The sequence below is a fragment of the Scheffersomyces xylosifermentans genome, assembly GCF_036884685.1.
Source record: "Scheffersomyces xylosifermentans strain CBS 12540 chromosome Unknown RJT20scaffold_3, whole genome shotgun sequence".
Classification (NCBI taxonomy): Eukaryota; Fungi; Ascomycota; class Pichiomycetes; order Serinales; family Debaryomycetaceae; genus Scheffersomyces; species Scheffersomyces xylosifermentans.
Window position 1 is genome coordinate 2,096,224 of NW_027042941.1, and position 19,904 is coordinate 2,116,127.

Sequence of the window (19,904 nt, forward strand, 5' to 3'; positions counted from 1 at the left end):
ACGGCAACAAGGTCATGATGAACAGGAATGTACGGTTGGTTTTGTTACTAATTCGATATCATTAACTGACTAAGAAAGTCTTCTTGACCATAGAAATCAAATTTTAGAGCCTCTCCATTGTTCATAACTACTATCTCGTAAGTGGGTTGGCTATCTCTTCTTCCTCGAGGTCTTTGTCATTTCTGCTGTCGCATTCTCTTGTTACGACAAACGCGTCATACAACTCTGTACAGGATTATCAACACCATACTTCACTATGACAAGACAGGTTGGTTGATGGTTATATTACTCCTTTTTGCAGTTATCACCACAAAGGCGTGGTTTAGCAGGTTCAAACTCGGTCAAGTTCGAATATGGCCAATAGAAAACCGCTCCACGGACTAACGTTCTGTTGTACGGGAATACCGTCAAAAAAGCGTGAGGATATTGCTGAAAAGATTGAGGCTCTTGGTGGAACTCACTATAGCGATTTGATGAGTGATGTGCATTACTTGTTAGTTGGAAACCGTGACACAGCAAAATATAAGTTCTGTATTAAGCAGAGAGCAGATATAACCTTTCTACATGAAGATTCAATTTTAAAATTATATGAGTGTTGGATAAAAGGAGAGGAAGACGACTCTCAAGCGTTACAAATAGAATCTTACTTATACCCAGTATTTGATGGGATGAGTGTTTGCATCTCTCGAATTGAACTTGATGAAAGCAATTTGAAGTCACTATTTACCAAGAGTAAATTCAGAAAAGAATCTTGGAGTAAAATGGCTCTTTCAGAATTCTTTGAGTATCAGAATTTGACATCATTAGTCACACGACATGGAGGGAAACCTACTGAATCATTAACTTTAGGTAACACGTGTGTGGTTAGCACTGAACCCCAAGGTAGACGGTACACTAAAGCCCTTGAATGGAAAAAGCCTGTAGTTCATCCCGTTTGGTTGTTTGATAGTGTTTATAGAGGAGCTGCCTTGGAATTCGACGATTACATTTTAACCAAAGACACAAATAACCCCTACGATACAGGCTGTGAAGTATGGAAAGAATTCATAGACTTGACTAATGCCAAGCAGTCTAATGCAAAGATAGGAGAAGAATCAGAAGCTCCTATAAGGAGAATAAAAAAGAATACTGAAATCTGGAACTCAATTATGGATCACAATAAGCAACAGACTAAGAGAGTAATAAGAGATTCCATGTGGGATGATGAACTGGAAGAAGAGACTCAGAGTACAACTCCACATGAAGATGTCGCAACTACAACGTCGACTTTCATAAAGAGGAGACACCAAGAAGAGCATGAAAAGGACCACCAGAAAAAGCATTTATTCCTGGGATTCAATTTCTTGTTAATTGGCTTCACATCTCATCAATCCAAGTTACTCTCTCAAGCCATAGTCAATCACAATGGCGAAGTTAGTACTGACACAATTGACAGTACTATAACTCATATCATTCTTCCAGCATCAAAGGGATCGCAATCCACTTTAATGCTTAGGATTCTCTCACCATCTATCAAAGCAATGATTAGCAACGCAGAAATTCAAGTGGTTACGGAATGGTTTATAGAGCGCTCCATATTCTACAATAAAGTCATAATTGATAGGTGGGCACTACCAATGAAGGGCCTAGTTCAGGCGAGCAAGCCATTTAAGATTTGCATAACTGGCTTCACAGGCATAGAGTTATTACATATTGAAAAACTCATTAAGTACATGGGCTTTGAGTTCTGTGACACGCTCACATCCAAAAGAGATTTGCTTATTATTAATATCAATCTCTTTAAGACTAATTTGAGCAAAAACTCCCCAAAGTTGTTCCAATACAGGTATCCAGACGTTATTAATTGTCCCACGTACCAATCGGGAACTTCTTCCGTTTCTGTAATTTCTTCGAAGAACAAGATAAATGCAGCGAAGAGTTGGGAAATCCCAATCCTTTCACTTGCATATTTATGGGAAATTATGGAACTATCTGTACATAAAGGCGCATTGGTAATGCCAGATCTATTAAACTTGACATGGTGTATTTACGCCCCCAAAAACTATGATCGTCCAAAATCATTGATGAACTACGTAAAGAATTTTAATGTGGAAGGATTTGAGAGGACGAAGAGTGCAGGCCCACCGGGATCTGAAGAAGAGGTTGATATCCCTAAATACAATCCAAGTGATAAGAATAATGATAAGCGTAAACATAGCCAAGATGAAAGCAGCGACAGTATCATGAAATTACCATCACCACGTAAGAACAATAACAAAAAGCAAAAGTTTGGCCGCTTAGTTGGCCGTGACTCCCATGAGTCCATCACGAGCAAGTTGATTCGGGCTAAGCAGTCTCAGGAATCAGACGAAGAAGAGATGCAGAATAATGATGTGACCAATATTGAGGACGAGGACATGTTGTCACAGGTCGTGGGATATCAGGACTTTGAGTCCATCCGGAACAATGAGGAACTTTTGAAGAAGTTGGAGGAGGAACAGGATGGAGATAAAGGTGGTGAGCAAACTGGCGAAAGACCAGTAAGAAGGAGAGCCAGAATGAGTGGCAAGTATGGTAGGTGAATGTATTAGTATGTAGAGACGGTAATGATATTACGAATCGAATAGACGATAATTTTGCATGTAAATTTCCCATTGTGAGAGAGTAGAGGTAGTTTATGGGATACAGTGAAGTTGATTAAATTAAGATGTTTCGACCAAATGCAGATTAGGACATATATATATATGACCAATTCGTGGCTTATGACCAATTCGAGGTATTGATTGAATCCGTTTTCTTCTAAACTCATCCCACAACGCTACGAAGTTATGGAAAATTATGGACATTCCTCCTAAGGGATAAACAAGTTCCTCTGCTCTGTAGAACATATCGGCATAGTAGAAATCAGCATATCAGCATATCAGCTTCACCAACACCATCACCATTTCACCATATCACCATTTCGTGTTTCAATTCTTACCAGCACCGACCTCTCTCCCCTCCCCCACTCCCCATTTGGATGCAAAAAAGCAAAAGCAACCACTTGCCATGTTAAGCCTGTTCGCGCCACCCAATCCCGCACTCATCCAATCCCAATCCCCCCACAAGGCACGGGCTGTTGCTAGGGCTTCAGCCCTAACTTACCTCCTCCCTCATCCCCACTCATTTCTCCCCAACCTTCTTTTTGTTTCTGCCTGACATCGCCCACCCCTTTATGACACGTGACCTATCCCATCGTCTGAAAAAATTTTCTCTTTCCATTTTCCAACACATATAATTAAGAAGATGTTTCTCATCTTTTTCTTGTAGTCACTTTTTTTCTTCATCCGTATTATTATACATTCAGCACAATGGGTAAGGAAAAAACTCACGTTAACGTCGTTGTTATTGGTCACGTCGACTCTGGTAAGTCCACCACCACCGGACACTTGATCTTCAAGTGTGGTGGTATTGACAAGAGAACCATCGAGAAGTTCGAGAAGGAAGCCGCTGAATTGGGTAAGGGTTCTTTCAAGTACGCTTGGGTTTTGGACAAACTTAAGGCTGAAAGAGAAAGAGGTATCACCATTGATATCGCTTTGTGGAAGTTCGAGACTCCAAAGTACCACGTTACCGTTATTGATGCCCCAGGTCACAGAGATTTCATCAAGAACATGATCACTGGTACTTCCCAAGCTGACTGTGCCATTCTTATCATTGCTGGTGGTGTCGGTGAATTCGAAGCTGGTATCTCCAAGGACGGTCAAACCAGAGAGCACGCTTTGCTTGCTTACACCTTGGGTGTCAAGCAATTGATTGTTGCTGTCAACAAGATGGACTCCGTCAAGTGGGACAAGAACAGATTCGAGGAAATCGTCAAGGAGACCACTAACTTCGTCAAGAAGGTCGGTTACAACCCAAAGACTGTTCCATTCGTCCCAATCTCTGGTTGGAACGGTGACAACATGATTGAGCCATCTCCAAACTGCCCATGGTACAAGGGTTGGGAGAAGGAGACCAAGGCCGGTAAGTCCACCGGTAAGACCTTGTTGGAGGCCATTGACGCCATTGAGCCACCTTCGAGACCAACTGACAAGCCATTGAGATTGCCATTGCAAGATGTCTACAAGATCGGTGGTATTGGTACGGTGCCAGTCGGTAGAGTTGAGACCGGTATCATCAAGGCCGGTATGGTTGTCACCTTCGCCCCAGCTGGTGTCACCACTGAAGTCAAGTCCGTCGAGATGCACCACGAACAATTGGTCGAGGGTGTCCCAGGTGACAACGTTGGTTTCAACGTTAAGAACGTTTCCGTCAAGGAAATCAGAAGAGGTAACGTCTGTGGTGACTCTAAGAACGACCCACCAAAGGGTGCTGAGTCTTTCAACGCTCAAGTCATTGTCTTGAACCACCCAGGTCAAATCTCCTCCGGTTACTCTCCAGTTTTGGACTGTCACACCGCCCACATTGCTTGTAAGTTCGACACCTTGATCGAGAAGATCGACAGAAGAACTGGTAAGAAGTTGGAAGAGAACCCTAAGTTCGTCAAGTCTGGTGATGCTGCTATTGTCAAGATGGTCCCAACCAAGCCAATGTGTGTTGAGGCTTTCACTGACTACCCACCATTAGGTAGATTCGCTGTCAGAGACATGAGACAAACCGTCGCTGTCGGTGTCATCAAGTCCGTCGAGAAGTCCGACAAGGCTGGTAAGGTCACCAAGGCCGCCGTCAAGGCCGGTAAGAAGTAATCTGTTTAGATATTAGTTTGTTTAATCAGTTTATTGAATACAGTTTTGAAGTATTAAAATGATAATGTAGATATCGTAGAGAGAGGAGAGTAATGGTGTCTTCAGGCGATGACTTTATGGAGGCATTTCACAACTTCATAGATGCATTTAATAGTTACAGTGATAGGGAACGGCGGTGTTTATCAGTCAAAAAAATTGCAAAAATCTTCAAAGCAACACAGAGAGTCTACTTACGATGCAAGGAACAACTTTAAGCCAACTTCTACTATAGACGACTACAATAGCTTGTTTGTCGTATCTTCCACTAAGTTGTCACTTCATCGTCAAATTTTTCAGTGAATAAATATCCTGTATATATTTATGTCATGTGCCGAGGAAGAAGCTGTCGAAGGGGACTCAGTTTAGAATAAGAAATGGCTGCAATAAATGGAAAAATAGAGCAAATTCTATAAACCCTGCTTTGTTTATCTAGAGTAGCAGTCGGATTTAATGTTGTATCTATATTATTTTAAACAATTTGCTCTTTGGTGATGGAATTGGAAGAAATTGACATAAATGTTGCAAGAAAGACATATACTAGCAATACTGCAATAAAAATAACAGAATGACCTTTTATTAGTTCTTTCGTAACACTCCTGGATGGGAATGCTATCTTAGTAACAATAGATGACCCTCCATTGAGCCTTGTTACCTCTCCCTTCTTAATTTTCCACTAGCCGATTGCTCCAAATCCAATGCTTGTTATCAAACCTCGCTGTTGCATGCTTTCCTTGGCTTGGTTGAATTTTCTAGTATACACTCCACCGTAGAAAATTCCTACCTAGGAAAAACTGAATGACTATTTACGAAGATCGCTATTTTATTTTTCTTAGTAACCGAAATGGATGTATTTTTCCTGTCGCCGCATTGATTACTCACCTTTATGTGGAGCAGTGTGATGCAACTGGGCTTTATATTCGTTATAAAGCCCTTTTTTTAGATGCAAAAAGTGTAGTGAGCATTGCATTGTATTTTCTCCTCTGAGGGATAGTCACTAATATATACTTCATTTATTATCTAATATACACTTCATTTATTATGAAACATAAAGAGAAACAACTTGAAGAGGCCGTAGAGCCTCAAGTCAAAGCCTACAATGAATTTGTTTCTTTGCTTGAGTCAGCAAAAAATAGTGATTTTGCAAGCTATAAGTTCGCTCACAACGTCGAACCAGAGAAAACAACAAAACAATTAAAGTCACGCAATGACGAGGATGTAGTCGTTCTTGACCATATTCCAACCCCAGCAGACACAATCGCTCATTTGAAGTTATTACGTGCCTTTGCTGAATTGAAAGTTAGAATTACCAAGGGCGACAATGTATCTCAACAAGCTACAAAGACATGGCAAGTCTTCGTTACTAATTCTACAAGAAGATTTATCATATTTATCACAGCATTGAAAGAGTTCTTGGACTTGAAACCCAGTTCTGTGCATGATGAAAAATCACGTTATAACAAATATGACTTCGAAGAAAAGAAAGCAATTGATGTGCTTGATAGCTTGTTACCACATTGGATGTTATCTTGGTGTGGCACACATTCTTGTTGAACCCTCGAAGCTTCTATGACAATTTTGTTCGTAGCGACTTCTTGATATTTGCCAAGTTTCCATTGCCATTACTCAAAATAAATGAAGCAATTGATAATAAGATATTCGAATTCAAACCAAAGCACGCTTTTGTTTACAAGTACTTGGATATCATTTCATCTTTTACCAGTGAGCCACAAGATTTGATATACGAATTCAAGAGTTTTTCGATGTTTGAGCCACTAGTCTCAATTTCATGTCCGTCCTGTCATCAGGTAATCATTGAAAACGCTCCACATACCAACGACAAGGCTACAGGATTTGCCGATCCAACCTTTAGTCAAAAGATTAATTATGGGAAGTGCCGTTGTCAATTTGATGACATAATTATTCATAGTGAATTGAGGAAGAGACAACTTGCTGCCGATGTCAATAGCCTGGCTCCACTCCCCGGGTTATACAAGTACTTCTCCAATTTCATTTCAGATAAGTACTTCAGAGACAGAAATCCAGAGAAAATCAACGATTTCATCAAAAAAGAAGTTGCCCGTTTTGCAATTCAGAATTTGTCTTCAAAGAATTTAGAAGACTCTATCCAAGGAGCTTTGCAAAGGGACAAATACAAGAACCGTGTACCAATATTGCTTCGTCTTTACTAACAAATGAACTTGATCTATCTTACGGTTACACGCGGCCTACCTATATGGGAAGACTTGGTTGGGTGTGTATTAAGACAGGGCAGGTTTGTTGAAAAAATTACTGAAATAGATTGGTTGCACTCTCCAGCATTAAAGGAAGGAGTTGCCGAATCCATTATCAGATATTCTCGCTTTTTTAAGATGTTGACATTGTACGACAACCAGAGGATGCTAGTACCAACTTTAGACATCGATTTGGTGTGGCACACTCATCAACTTTCGTTACACTCTTATTTTTCTGACTGTCTTAGGACAGAGAGGGAATCGGTGATTGACCATGATGATAAAGTAGAGGAAGATCGCTTAGATGATTGCTTTGATAAAACAGCTAAATCGTACAAGTATTTGTTTAAGCAAGACTATTCGATTTGTTATTGTTGGTATTGCGTGCTTTCTCGAGGAAACTCTCAGTCCAAAATCAGCTCCATTTTTGGAAAGAAGAAGCTGAAAGATGACAATATAAAACCTAGTCCATTATTTATGAATTCTTTGGGAATAACCCATATTAGCATTCACAACTCCATTATCCTTCCAAACACATACTCAGAAGTGAAGACAATATGTTGAGAAGAAGTATAAAGACAAAAGAGATGGATCAACTGTGTGGGGAGATGAGGCCAAAGACTTGAGAATGTACCCATTTTTGTTTGTGGTTCCACCTTTGGGTCCCATAAACAAAACTTCATGTGGATTTTACGATGATGGCCTCTGTTGCAGTGTTCGTGATTTCATGCATAACTGTTCTGGGGTAAAAGGTTGCGCTGGCGCAGGTTGTGGCGGAGATCCATTTACCCCTAACGGAAATCCTCCTAAGTTTCAGCATTCAAGTAGCAGCACAGCAACTGGTGCCATGGGCTCGACAATGTGTGCTTCCATGGAATAAACCCTATCACTAGTTGCAAAATCAGTGCACGTGACTATGCTGCACTTTTTCATTTGCATTCATTATGAGTTTAATATGACCAACTTTTGATGACTTTATTATTGCTGTAGTTACAATAATATATACCTTATGATTTCAAGAACATAACTTAGTTGTAGATAACTATTGTGTTGAAGACATGTCGAAGCTTTATCAGCACAGAATTCAGTAGTCTTGTGTTATGCTTTACGTCTTATCCTTTAATCGTACTCTTTATTACATCTTTCATTCAATCGAAGAGAGACCATCTTAAAGACCACAGACTATGCCCAATGAAACATCTGCTAGCTCCATAGTAGCGACTACCATATCACCCCTTTATAATAGGCATCAATACCAGCCAGCCTTCTGCTTTGGAACAAAGAACAATAAAGCGCTACCATTGCACGTGCATTTCATCGAGGCCGTGTTTCATCTTAATATCTGAAATTTGAAGTCTTCATCAACCCTAAATAGAGCCTAAGACCATAGAAAGTCGACTAAAGATCTCATAGGTATAGCACGGACATTGAGAATGGCCGATTACGCAGACAGAGGTGTACGCTTAGGCGGGGAGGAGCGTGACTATAACCACGCTACCGATGGAGAATACAAAAGACTTCGTGCCAAGGCAGACGAGGTTTACAAGAAGAAGAATAGTCTCAGCCAGAAGTCTCAGCAAGCTTACAAAAATGGTGACAAACAGAGAGCTCATGAATTAAGTGAACAAGCCAAATTGCTTGCTAACGAAGCAGAAGGTTATAACAGACAGGCTGCCGAGTATGTATTCAGAGAGAACAATGCTGATTCTGGTCCTGATGAAATCGATTTACATGGATTATACGTCAAAGAAGCAGAATGGATCTTACAAAACAGAATTGCAAATGATATCAGAACGAACCAATCACACCTACGTGTTATTGTAGGGAAGGGTCTTCATTCTGCTAATGGAATTGCCAAGTTAAAACCAGCTATCGATGAAATGTGCGATCAGTGCAACTTGAAACATCATATTGATCCTAAGAACACTGGTGTTTTAGTGATTGACTTGACTAACACTCAATCTTCCCAAGTTCCTAACCACTGGAACTCCAATATTCAACATCCACAACAAGCGTACCACGGTTCTGCTCAACCTCAATATCAACAACAGCAGGGCGGACAACCTCAATATTATCAACAACAGGGTTCTGGAAACAATCTTCAAGGGCTTGCAAGCAATCCACTTGTGGGTACTTTGGTCAAAATTATTTGTTCTTGTCTTAAAAACAACGTGTAGTAAGACTATAACTTGGAGACATCAATCTTGTTTTGGTTTCACCGTATGAATTTCTCCAACAATGATATTCTTCCATGAAGAAGTCATCAGAGTTACATCTCGACGGAAAGGACTGTGGAAGATCCAAATAGACTACAATAGAGATTATGGTTGTAGCTAAGCTAATTAGCTAAAACCTTGTATTATTAGACATGTATTATTAAATAATAGTGTTCTCTACAAAGAATATCATAGTTCTAGCGTGGAATTAAAATTAACTAAGACTTATATTGTAAGCATAATATAAGCTTACTTTTTATCCAAATAAAGTAGACTTCAATGTCTTAACATTAACGTATGTATAAAATTATAAACCAAGGAGATATGCGTACATACAAAGAATGAACTAAACTACAGACTGAAATCTATTTTGAAGAACAAGGGAAGACGAACTAAAAGGAACAAATCAATTTGAAGCGGGCAATACGTGAATGTAATGCGTGCTGGATGAATACTTTAGTTTATTATGCGGCAACACGGAAATTTCAATGTGCATGAAGAAGATTCCCCAAGTCAATAGCTCAATTATAAGCCCATTCCAAAAATCTGTTTTCATTGTGGCCCATCTGCTTATTGATTGATGGTACCACATTCTCTCTAAAGCCTCAAATAACATGTTGCAGCTCTCTGCAATGACATTTCAACATCAACTTCCCAGACTGTCTAACATGCACAGCCACTAGATTCGCTCTCCAAGTGAATGTTGATAGCATCGTTGTAATCGTCACTGACATCATTTCCGTTTGCATCATTCAACTCCTCTTGTTGTAAAGCCATTTTGGCAATGACCTCAAAAGCCGATTCCACATTAATTGCATCCTTTGCACTGGTTTCAAAGACAGGGTAGTTCAATCCTCCCAACTGGTTGTTGGTGATGTTCTGGAGCTTTTTTTGCAATGAGGGTATCTTCTTGGAGTCATCCACATCGATCTTGTTACCTATTATGATGAAAGGGAAATCTTGTGGGTTAGACACATTCGATTGAACTAAGAACTCGTCCTTCCACGAAGTCAAGTTGTTAAGCGACTTCTCGTTGGTCACGTCGTAACAGAGCACACAGCAATCGGCTCCTCTGTAGAAGGCTACACCCAAACTCTGGAAACGCTCTTGCCCGGCAGTATCCCAAATTTGGAGCGTGACCTGCTTGTTACTATCAATCGTGATTTCTTTAGTCAAGAAATCCGCTCCGATGGTGGCCTTGTATTGGTGAGAGAACTTGTTGTTGACGAACTGTTGCATCAACGAGGTCTTACCGACGCCTGAGTCTCCTAAGATGATGACCTTCAAGAGTGTCTTCTTTCTACCAGACATGATGAACTAATAGGTTACTCTTATTGAAAAGTGTAGCAAAGCAATGATATGGTGATAGGAGTATACAGTCTACCTATAGCTGATATACTCTATTTATCACACTTTCTTCACAACAACTCTAGAAGAAAACCTAACACTAACAGTTAATCTTACCGTTGGTTTAATTAACCGCTGAAGGCTGAAAAGACGAAACGGGAAATTGAGATATGAGGATGGTAATGACCCGTGCCGCAAGTATGAGAGTTGAATTTATGGAATGGTAGCACCACAGTTTGGAATTGGTACGATATTGAATTTGGAATGGTCTGCAGGAGCGATGACAGCCCAGTCATTGCATTGTGATAGAGGGAGATATGACTGTCATGGAGCGGTGACGTGAGAACAGGCTTGCGAGAAAGAGAAATTGTTTAGAGATGCAGATTTCAATTTGGTAGTAATACAGAATACCTACATAAGATAACTCTATATTGCTGCACGGCTTATGTTTGACTGGCACAGCAGCAATTAAACAAGAGCAATGAAATCGGAGTGTTTCAGAAAGACCGAGGAAACGTGATTTGCTACGCAGAGTGAAAGGAGCTACCCACGTTACTCATAAGAAGTCGAATTTCGATTTCTTGAAGAATCTCTCTCTACACCATTTTATCTGCAAAGGCGAGAAACGACCGGCTCAATCAGAAGGATTTGAACCGTGATATATTGCGAAGCGAAGCCCAAAATTTTAGCGAGACAGGCTTTTAAGTACTTCTAAAGCGACCTCTAAGAAAGCTGGAACTTTTGGACTTCCAGAACCCAGAACAGTGGTTAACGAACCAACATAAGATTCACAAATCCTTTGTCATTTTGTAACACAATGCTTTGTAATATTTTGAATCTAGTAAAAGCCCCACGATTGCAAGTCCTGAATTCCTTCGGAAAGTTTAATACATGGGCGCTTATTTCCGGATTTTTGATTCCGAGGTCGTCGGTAGTATCGGTGTACGAGCCTTGCCACTATAAAAGGGGGATGGTTGCTTCTAAAACACGATGGTAACTTTTTGAAGGAATATTCTAGTATCTAACTATCTAAAGTAATCAAAAATGTCCAATCTCACTACCTCTATTCAATTGACAAAGCAGAGTAAGTATAAACTCAACAATGGACAGTACATCCCAGTTGCTGGATATGGAGTCTACCTTTGTTCAGCTGAGAAAACCAGACAATTGGTGTACCAGGCGTTAAAGGATGGTTACAGACACATTGACAGTGCCGTTTACTATGGAAACGAAAAGGAAGCCGCTCAGGGTATACAAGAGTTTCTTAAAGACCACAAGGATGTTCAGCGTAAGGATATCTTCTTTACCACCAAGATCACCAATGAGGCACATGGGTACGACAATTGCAAGAAGCAGATCGAGGAAATTGCCAAGGATGTCAAGGAACACATTGATTACGTCGATTTAGTCTTGATACATTCTCCAAAAACTGATAAGGAAAGAAGATTAGGTGCTTGGAAGGCTTTGCAGGAGTACGTCCAAAACCCAAACAATGGCACTTTGATCATTAAGTCCATTGGTGTATCCAATTACGGTATTGCACACTTGGAAGAGTTATTCAACTGGGACGGTTATTTGGTGAAACCAGTAGTGAACCAATTGGAATTACATCCATGGTTACCACGCTTGAAGTTGCGTGAGTACATGGTCAAGCACGATATTTTGGCCGAAGCTTACTCTCCTTTGACCCAAGGTTACAAGTTGAATGATCCTGAATTGTTGGCTTTGGAAAAGAGTTCGGGAATTTCAAAGATTGAAATCTTGTTGAAATGGTCGTACTTGCAAGGCTATATTGTGTTGGCCAAGACTGAGAAGCTCGAAAGAATTGCTCAGAACTTCAATGTTTTGCCCGATGGTCAAAGAGATGAGGAATTGGACGAAACAAAAAGCTTCGGTAAAGTCGACTTGCCTCTTGATGTCTTGGAGGCTCTTGACAAGCCTGATTCGCACGAAGTCTTGACTTGGGGAAATGTAGATCCTACAGAGTACAAGGACGGAGACAACTAATCATTTAGATCCATAGAGAGATTTTAATCCCAGATTTAGTATATATGAATTTAGAACTATGCCTAATAGAACCAGAAGTCTTAATTGAACAGTATTGCACACTCGTGTATCCAGCACTCAAAATGCACCTTGCTGGACGTTTATGTAGCTTGTGGTATTAGTAATATCTTTGTGCCAGCTGCAAAAACCTTATTTCTGATGCTCATGTAGACACAACATGTAGACACAAATAATAATTCGCACTTTTCTGGACAACTTTGACGTATTCCGAGTAGTTTCTGTGTAGACCGATTGCAGCTATGATGTGAAGAAGACAACTTTAATAGTTCGAATGGCAAGAAGAATGCAATCAGGGTTCCTTAATGGAGAACTGCTTTGTAGTCTAAATAAATAAGATCGAGTCACGAGTGTCTGTGGTGGTGTGTTTTTATAGTCAGAAAGGTTGCCTAGTGATCCACTACCTCAGTTGGCTGCAATTATTATAAATAGGCCAGATCTGCTGATCACTCCACAGTATTTTATTAATAGCATTTGTCTATACATTTGATTTTTAGAGGAATGGAATTGAACCCCTATATAATTTTCATGGTGGATTCAAAACCTTGAACGAGACTTAAGTGCCTACAACCTTGGGCTACAATACCTGTGTAATCAATTGTCTGCCCTAATTCAATTCTCTACTCTGTATTAACTTCGTTGAAAGCTTAAATCTTGAAAAATTGATAAAGAGACACCTATCCGACAATTTCCAACGGCCCAAACACTTCTCTAGCAATTGATTGACTTAATCGAATATAACCACCTTCCACCATCCTTTCTATGGCCTCATGCCCCACCAACAATACCGTAGTGAATTCTACATTCTACGATTCACCCTCCAAAACCATTGCAACTTCATCTAAAAAAATAGGCTAATTTGGATTACTAATAGCTATGTGCTACTCGCAACACAGATATTACTCACTTGATCCCATTGTTCCACCTAACTGAGTAGATAATATTCGCGGCCAATACCCCTTTTGGTAACCCAACCCTCGTTACACATGGAATAATATTTTGACATATTCCGATGAACTTTGCTTTCCCACCGTCTACAACTGCTTAAACCCTGGAGAGGGATTAGTAAGATATAAGGGGAAGGAAAAATATGGTAGGGGTGAAGACACCACATTCTAACTATGTTGAGCCATTATTGTGGGGTTTTATTTTTACTTTGCATAATTCTGAGCCGTTCAGGGATAGTTGATGTCACACCATGATGCAATTGATCCCAGGAATGGTGTTGGTGCCACACCAAAAATAATATAAATAACCAATTGATTCCCTGTGGAAAAGACATACAACCTCAGTTGCTCTCCAATTTGATATAACAAAGAAATACCCCTCAATCATGACCAAATTAACTACATCCGCACAATTGACTAAGACCAGCAAGGCTAAGTTGAACAACGGCAAAGAAATTCCTGTGGCAGGCTACGGAGTATACTTAGTCACCAAGGAAACAGCCAATGAATTAGTTTACCAGGCATTGAAAGACGGATACAGACACGTCGATAGTGCAGTTGGCTATGGAAATGAAAAAGAGGCTGCCGAAGGTGTGGCTCGCTTTTTGAAAGACCACCCAGAAGTAAAGCGTGAAGACATCTGGTTCACCACCAAAATTCCAAACCAATCGCATGGTTATGAAAAGACCAAGAAACAAGTGGAAGCTATTGCAGATGATGTCAAAGCTTCAATTGGTTATGTGGACTTGGTTTTGATCCACTCTCCAAAGTCCGACAAAGAAAGAAGATTGGAGACATGGAAGGCCTTACAAGAGTACACTCAAGACAACGACACTTTGTGGATTAAGTCTATCGGTGTTTCTAACTACGGAGTTGCTCATTTGGAGGAGTTGTTCGCTTGGGATGGATACAAGGTCAAACCAGTTGTCAATCAATTGGAATTACACCCTTGGTTGCCTCGTACTGAGTTGATTCAATACTTAACGAAACATGAGATTTTGGCAGAAGCTTACTCTCCATTGACTCAAGGTGATAAATTCAATGATCCTGAATTGTTAGAGTTGGAGAAGAAATCTGGTATCCTGAAGACCGATATTCTCTTGAGATGGTCTTACTTGCAAGGTTTTATTGTTTTAGCTAAAACATCCACTCCATCAAGAATTATTCAGAACTTGAATGCTTTACCAGATTCTGGTTCTGTAGAATTGCCAGACTATGTAGTCGAAGCACTTCACAAGCCAGATTCAGCTGATGTAATTACTTGGGGCCACAAAGACCCTACTTTGTACAAGGATGGTGATAACTAGGTTGATAAATATGACATTAATATACAGATTTCCTTAAATATTAGGTAGTGTAGCGAAAGCTCTTTCGTTGTCTATCCGTGAGATCGTAGATTTCCTCCAGTTCATCGCTATCATCAGTAGACTTCACAGCAGAAGATTCATCGTCTAGCGATATATTCAGCTTCTTGGAATTTTCCCAAACGCAGACCCACCAATACAAGGCAGAAAATAGGATACAAAGAAGGAAAGAACATAGAAGCGCAATAAAGCCTCCAGTATATTTTGGTGCTTGACCAGCTCTGAATGTCTGAGGTCCGATAAGTGCTCCGACACAATATCCCAAATAATTAATTGAGTATGCTACTGTCTTTTTGGTATTACCGGCAGTGTTTGCTTGAGCTAATGACATAAGAACAACGTACGGAGCAAAATAGAAGTAAAGGAAATAAAGCCCAACCAATTGAGGCCCAACACTTGTCTGGTCAACAGAGTATAGAATTGCAGCTCCAATAACAGGAATGATAAGAGATATTATTGCAATCAAGCACCGACGATTATTGAACTTCAAGCAGAGATATGTGAAGAAAATTGTAGCAAGGGTGGCTATTACACCAGTGGGAATTCCCATTAGCGATGATTTCATTGCGTTAAATCCCAAATTATTTATGATAATAGCGGAGTATGTAGAGAGTCCACCATTAGGAATATTAATGCAAATGTTAAATGCAAATATTATGTAAGACTTAACATCGAGGAAAGCTTCCCGAACTTGACTCCAATTCCATTCATTAGTCTCTACGCCGCCATTGCTTTGTTTGATTATACGGTCCATGACGTAGCATTTCTCCTTGGTACTCAAAAACCTGGCATTTATAGGAGAGTCAGGTAAATAGAACCACATCAAACACCCCCACAAAAACGAAATTGATCCAACTAAGATGTAAAGGAACTTCCAGGGAGGAACGCTTGAGTGATTGAAGTAACCGACTAACCATGATAAAAATCCATTGATTACGGAAGACGCAAATGCAAATACAAATGCAAGCCTTGTGGAAATCTCACCTTTGCAGTAAAACCTACCACATACTAGAGTACATCCTGGAACAATGATACACTCAAAGAAACCCATCAAGAATCTCAAAGCAGCAAGACCAGCAAAATTATGACAAGCACATAACAAGAGGGTAAATGCACTCCAAAGCAAGGAAGCTGTGACTATTACCTTCCCTAGAGGAAGCTTCTGAAGGAGACATGACATGGGCCACATTCCCACTAGAGAACCGATGAATAGAATGGATCCAAGCCACGAATATTGTTGGCCTACCAAGTTATTGTCCTGCTTGAAGCCATAGATTGCGGCAGTACTGAGCGACACCTTATCCACTGCACCCATTGTGGCGGTGAAGAAAAGCATAGGAACCAATGTGAAGTCGATTTTACGGATCAATTTCCTTTCCTCCTCTGGAGTACATGGAGGGTATAAATGTTGGTGTTCCGACAAAAAGATTGTGGCATGGTCGATCATAGTTTTACTTTTATACGCCTTCACCTGCCCTCTATCCACCTCATGGAGTTGCACATCCAATTGTTTGACATCTCTCGATGTCATTTTAGATGCTATCAAAGAAGAATTTATTACAAATCGAAGTATTTGATATCCGGAAGTAAGTATCGTTATCCCGATCTAGAAAATATTTAGGAATATTTAATTCCCTGATATTACACTGTAGGCCTTCTTTCTACTGGAGTATACTAAACCTCTCTTTGCTCTTTCCTCTGAGGCCGTAGGTCCTTTCCAGAGAAACCGAAATGACTTCTGGAGTAACTAGAAATAAAATAGTCGTAGATTTTGGCTGTTTAGTTTTTGTCTACGGATTCTTTCTCGACCAGCGGAGAGAGTTCCTATTTATTGCTTTTCTAGCTCCTCTCTCTTCACGGACCACCTTGTCTACTCCGTGACGGAGAAGCTACTTGATTTATATGATTAACGATAAATGAACCTGAAATTGGAAAGAAAAAATAAAAGTTATGTATGGACGTGTGCACTGATCAAAATAGAAAACATGGGCTTTATTGTCTGCAAAGTTGAACTATAAGTATAGCACTATTAACATAAATTTCTTGGAAGATGATGGTGATAGGACATAAGATAGGAGGAGATGAGATTAGGAACGGCTCACATTCTCTCCTTTCTTAAAGAAATGAGTGGTAGCTCCACTTGTTCATTGTTGTGTTGCCGCTTTTGTAGCATCACTTGCGTCTAACAATAGTCTCGTACCCTTGCATGCGAATTACAACCACTACTACTGCCGCGGCTAAATTTGGATGTTAAAACTCACATAAGGTACATTCTCCGTCACTGGCGTACATTAGGCTGCACAGCGCAGGGATTCACCAAAGTACTAATCAAGAACATGATGGGAGTCATGGTTGATTCTGATGGACTTGGAGTTGTGGAGTAGGCATCCACATCATTATTACTTGAGAATAAGCTTTCGGGTGATTGTTCTTCCCGTCCGGTGCCAAGAAAGTCTCCAACAATATGGCTTGATGCTCCCATTTTTCTGAAGTTCTTTTGGTAAGGTTTCACCTTCTTTCAAATGCGGTAAATCCCATATATCCTATTTAAAGTTTTGAATTTGCTTGTGGTTTTTCCAGTATCTGCTGGAACTAAGGGAAGCGTAGGCCTTATACAAGGATTTGTAGGTTTAGGGAGTAGATTTAGTGTTTTGTATAAATGATTACCGATCGTACATTTTCGGTTCAAGGGCATGAGAACTTAGTCAGCATCCAAATACATTAACCCCCGTCCTCCCATTCTTAGTATCATGTTGCATTTTGTACCATGATAAGTGTAGAGTTGTTTGTTGTTTGGATTGGAATTGGTTTCGAGGCTTGTTCGTTGTGTTTTCATTAAGCATATTCATTACGATTTTCGTTTAATCGAAGAGTAAAATTAATACGAAGAAGAGAATCTAAAATGAAGACTTTGAAGGAGCACAGCTATTTAGCAATTATTCCACAAAGTATCTCCAATTGGGCTTTATTTCCTCCTCCATCAACATGCCTTTTTAAGCGACGGATATCTGTTCAATTACCGAAGAAAATATGTCAAACAATGGGATACCCATTCCTGCCATGCATTTACGATGGCATGTTGAAAGTGCTAATTTTACCTACCCAACATTCAATCTCAAGTATAATTGTTGTTTGGTAGTCCCATTGGCAGTAATGTATGAGTTTCAGAGTGAGTACGCAATTCTTCATATATCCGAAGATGTCTACGGGTTTTATTCCCTCCGAAAATCGAAGCAAAATGTTCTTACATAGGGATTCTGCTTTTGATATACACAATTAGCTTTTAACAATCGTGCTATTGTTTTCAAAAGGTTCTCGTTAACTATAATGTCAACCGCTACAAGACACTACTTCCGCATTAATTCATAATGCCATTATCACGTTACTTAGACCAGACACCACTACTATATCCGATTTCTAAAAGATTTTAAATTATAGAAAAAGCTGCTCCGCTTATATCCTTTACACCAACATGCATTATGTGAAACCTTGAACCTTGCTCTCTATTTGCTTCCCTGTCAATGCGTCAAAGTTCATAACTTGATCTGAAAAAGAAAAGCCTAATTGAGAGTCTCATGGTTCTAGCTCTCACAATTCAATTGCTTTGACCTTGAGATCCACGCTCTAGTCAAACAAATGTACAGATGATATCATTATAACGACAATTGTGCTCCGATTCTTTTTTTAATTCTTTATTCCCGTTCCTCACTACCCTCCATCAATAGCCCTTACTAATATTTATTAAGCAAATGCATACCTGCGGATTGCAAACCACAAGAATTTTACTAATGATTTTTGCGACTACAGATTGATGCGTGCATACGGAACCTTCTATCATAATAACCTCCTACTCCACAGTAGTCCGTGCCCATCTGGTGTATAAAATGGAACGGTTTCCCCAATTCGAATTATAGTTTCGTTTCCTAGAATTCAACCAAATTGATTCAATTCGAACAATTCGACCATTATTTGACCAATTGACTTTCAGCAATGCCTCCAGCTCCAAGAACAGCAATCATCTACTACTCTTTGTACCACCACGTCGCTGCACTTGCTAACTCTGCTAAGGCAGGAATTGAGTCGGCCGGTGGTAAGGCTGACATCTTCCAGGTGCCAGAAACCTTACCTGAGAACATCCTCAAAATCCTTCACGCCCCACCAAGACCAGACGTCCCAATTGCAACTAACGAAACCTTGAAGGAGTACGACTCCTTTTTGTTCGGAATTCCGACAAGATACGGTAACATGCCTGCGCAATGGAAGTCATTTTGGGACGGAACAGGCTCCTTATGGGCAAAGGGAGACCTTAGAGGAAAATATGCCGGAGTCTTTGTTTCTACTGGTTCACCAGGAGGTGGACAAGAGGCCACAGTGATCTCATCGTTGTCTACTTTAACCCACCACGGAATTGTGTACGTTCCATTGGGTTACGGTCATCCAGGAATTACTTCATTTGACGAAGTCCACGGTTCTTCTCCATGGGGAGCTGGAACCTTTGCTGGAGCAGATGGTTCTAGAGCTGTTACTGACTTGGAAAAGGACATTGCCAAGACCCAGGGCCATGACTTCTACAAGACCATCACCAAGTTCAAATAGGCGGGCCCACTCCAATTGACTGAGGAAGATCAATAGTTTTACCCATATAGTAAATTATTTAAAAGAATTGAATATTGACTAGTATTTTGTATCGGTTAAATTTCCATTTTCCTGTTGTAGTATCCAGAGAGAGTATTACTCCAAATAAAATTGCTTCCAATGGTCGATAAAAAGGAGCTCTGGCTATATCCATAGCATCTATTACCTGCACCAAAGAGACCTTCAATGGCTCAAACAACGTATACACATACAGTAATGCTAGGAAATTTATATCATGTCTCTTTTTGCAAACCTCTCAGTAACAATGTTCCATACATGTACTCGATACAGTACCCATTTCTAACTAACAGTTCCCCTTACTGCATATCCTGCACTGCTATCTTTCCATTCGACA

The 19,904-nt window shown here is 40.1% G+C and overlaps 9 protein-coding genes across 9 annotated transcripts; 7 read left to right on the forward strand and 2 right to left on the reverse strand. All coding sequences in view use genetic code 12, as the record gives it.

The window, feature by feature from the left end:
* Positions 1–307: 307 nt before the first annotated feature.
* On the forward strand, positions 308–2,812 carry RJT20DRAFT_127573 (protein kinase activating protein). The gene has a single exon (XM_064917027.1). The coding sequence runs from the start codon at positions 354–356 to the stop codon at positions 2,559–2,561; it is 2,208 nt and encodes a 735-aa protein (XP_064775430.1). The 5' UTR covers positions 308–353; the 3' UTR covers positions 2,562–2,812.
* Positions 2,813–3,319: 507 nt separating this feature from the next.
* On the forward strand, positions 3,320–4,715 carry TEF1 (translation elongation factor EF-1 alpha). Its single transcript, XM_064917028.1, has one exon. It carries the CDS (start codon positions 3,330–3,332, stop codon positions 4,704–4,706), a length of 1,377 nt encoding a protein of 458 aa, XP_064775431.1. The 5' UTR covers positions 3,320–3,329; the 3' UTR covers positions 4,707–4,715.
* Positions 4,716–5,705: 990 nt separating this feature from the next.
* On the forward strand, positions 5,706–7,540 carry RJT20DRAFT_150143 (glycine-rich domain-containing protein; the record flags this gene model as incomplete). Its single annotated transcript, XM_064919018.1, has 4 exons — positions 5,706–5,863; positions 5,965–6,274; positions 6,307–6,905; positions 6,987–7,540. Exons 1-4 carry the CDS (start codon positions 5,842–5,844, stop codon positions 7,538–7,540), a joined length of 1,485 nt encoding a protein of 494 aa, XP_064775432.1. The 5' UTR covers positions 5,706–5,841.
* An 814-nt stretch (positions 7,541–8,354) lies between these two features.
* On the forward strand, positions 8,355–9,438 carry RJT20DRAFT_127578 (uncharacterized protein). Its single transcript, XM_064917029.1, has one exon. The coding sequence runs from the start codon at positions 8,410–8,412 to the stop codon at positions 9,151–9,153; it is 744 nt and encodes a 247-aa protein (XP_064775433.1). The 5' UTR covers positions 8,355–8,409; the 3' UTR covers positions 9,154–9,438.
* On the reverse strand, positions 9,406–10,585 carry YPT72 (Rab family GTPase). Its single transcript, XM_064919985.1, has one exon. It carries the CDS (start codon positions 10,501–10,503, stop codon positions 9,856–9,858), a length of 648 nt encoding a protein of 215 aa, XP_064775434.1. The 5' UTR covers positions 10,504–10,585; the 3' UTR covers positions 9,406–9,855.
* A 624-nt stretch (positions 10,586–11,209) lies between these two features.
* On the forward strand, positions 11,210–12,616 carry RJT20DRAFT_39802 (uncharacterized protein). Its single transcript, XM_064919984.1, has one exon. It carries the CDS (start codon positions 11,584–11,586, stop codon positions 12,544–12,546), a length of 963 nt encoding a protein of 320 aa, XP_064775435.1. The 5' UTR covers positions 11,210–11,583; the 3' UTR covers positions 12,547–12,616.
* A 1,210-nt stretch (positions 12,617–13,826) lies between these two features.
* On the forward strand, positions 13,827–14,877 carry RJT20DRAFT_39819 (aldo/keto reductase family protein). The gene has a single exon (XM_064919988.1). It carries the CDS (start codon positions 13,937–13,939, stop codon positions 14,855–14,857), a length of 921 nt encoding a protein of 306 aa, XP_064775436.1. The 5' UTR covers positions 13,827–13,936; the 3' UTR covers positions 14,858–14,877.
* Positions 14,878–16,818, reverse strand: RJT20DRAFT_39818 (allantoate permease). Its single transcript, XM_064919987.1, has one exon. The coding sequence runs from the start codon at positions 16,443–16,445 to the stop codon at positions 14,898–14,900; it is 1,548 nt and encodes a 515-aa protein (XP_064775437.1). The 5' UTR covers positions 16,446–16,818; the 3' UTR covers positions 14,878–14,897.
* Positions 16,819–18,478: 1,660 nt separating this feature from the next.
* Positions 18,479–19,622, forward strand: PST2 (Pst2p). Its single transcript, XM_064919986.1, has one exon. The coding sequence runs from the start codon at positions 18,905–18,907 to the stop codon at positions 19,508–19,510; it is 606 nt and encodes a 201-aa protein (XP_064775438.1). The 5' UTR covers positions 18,479–18,904; the 3' UTR covers positions 19,511–19,622.
* Positions 19,623–19,904: the final 282 nt, after the last annotated feature.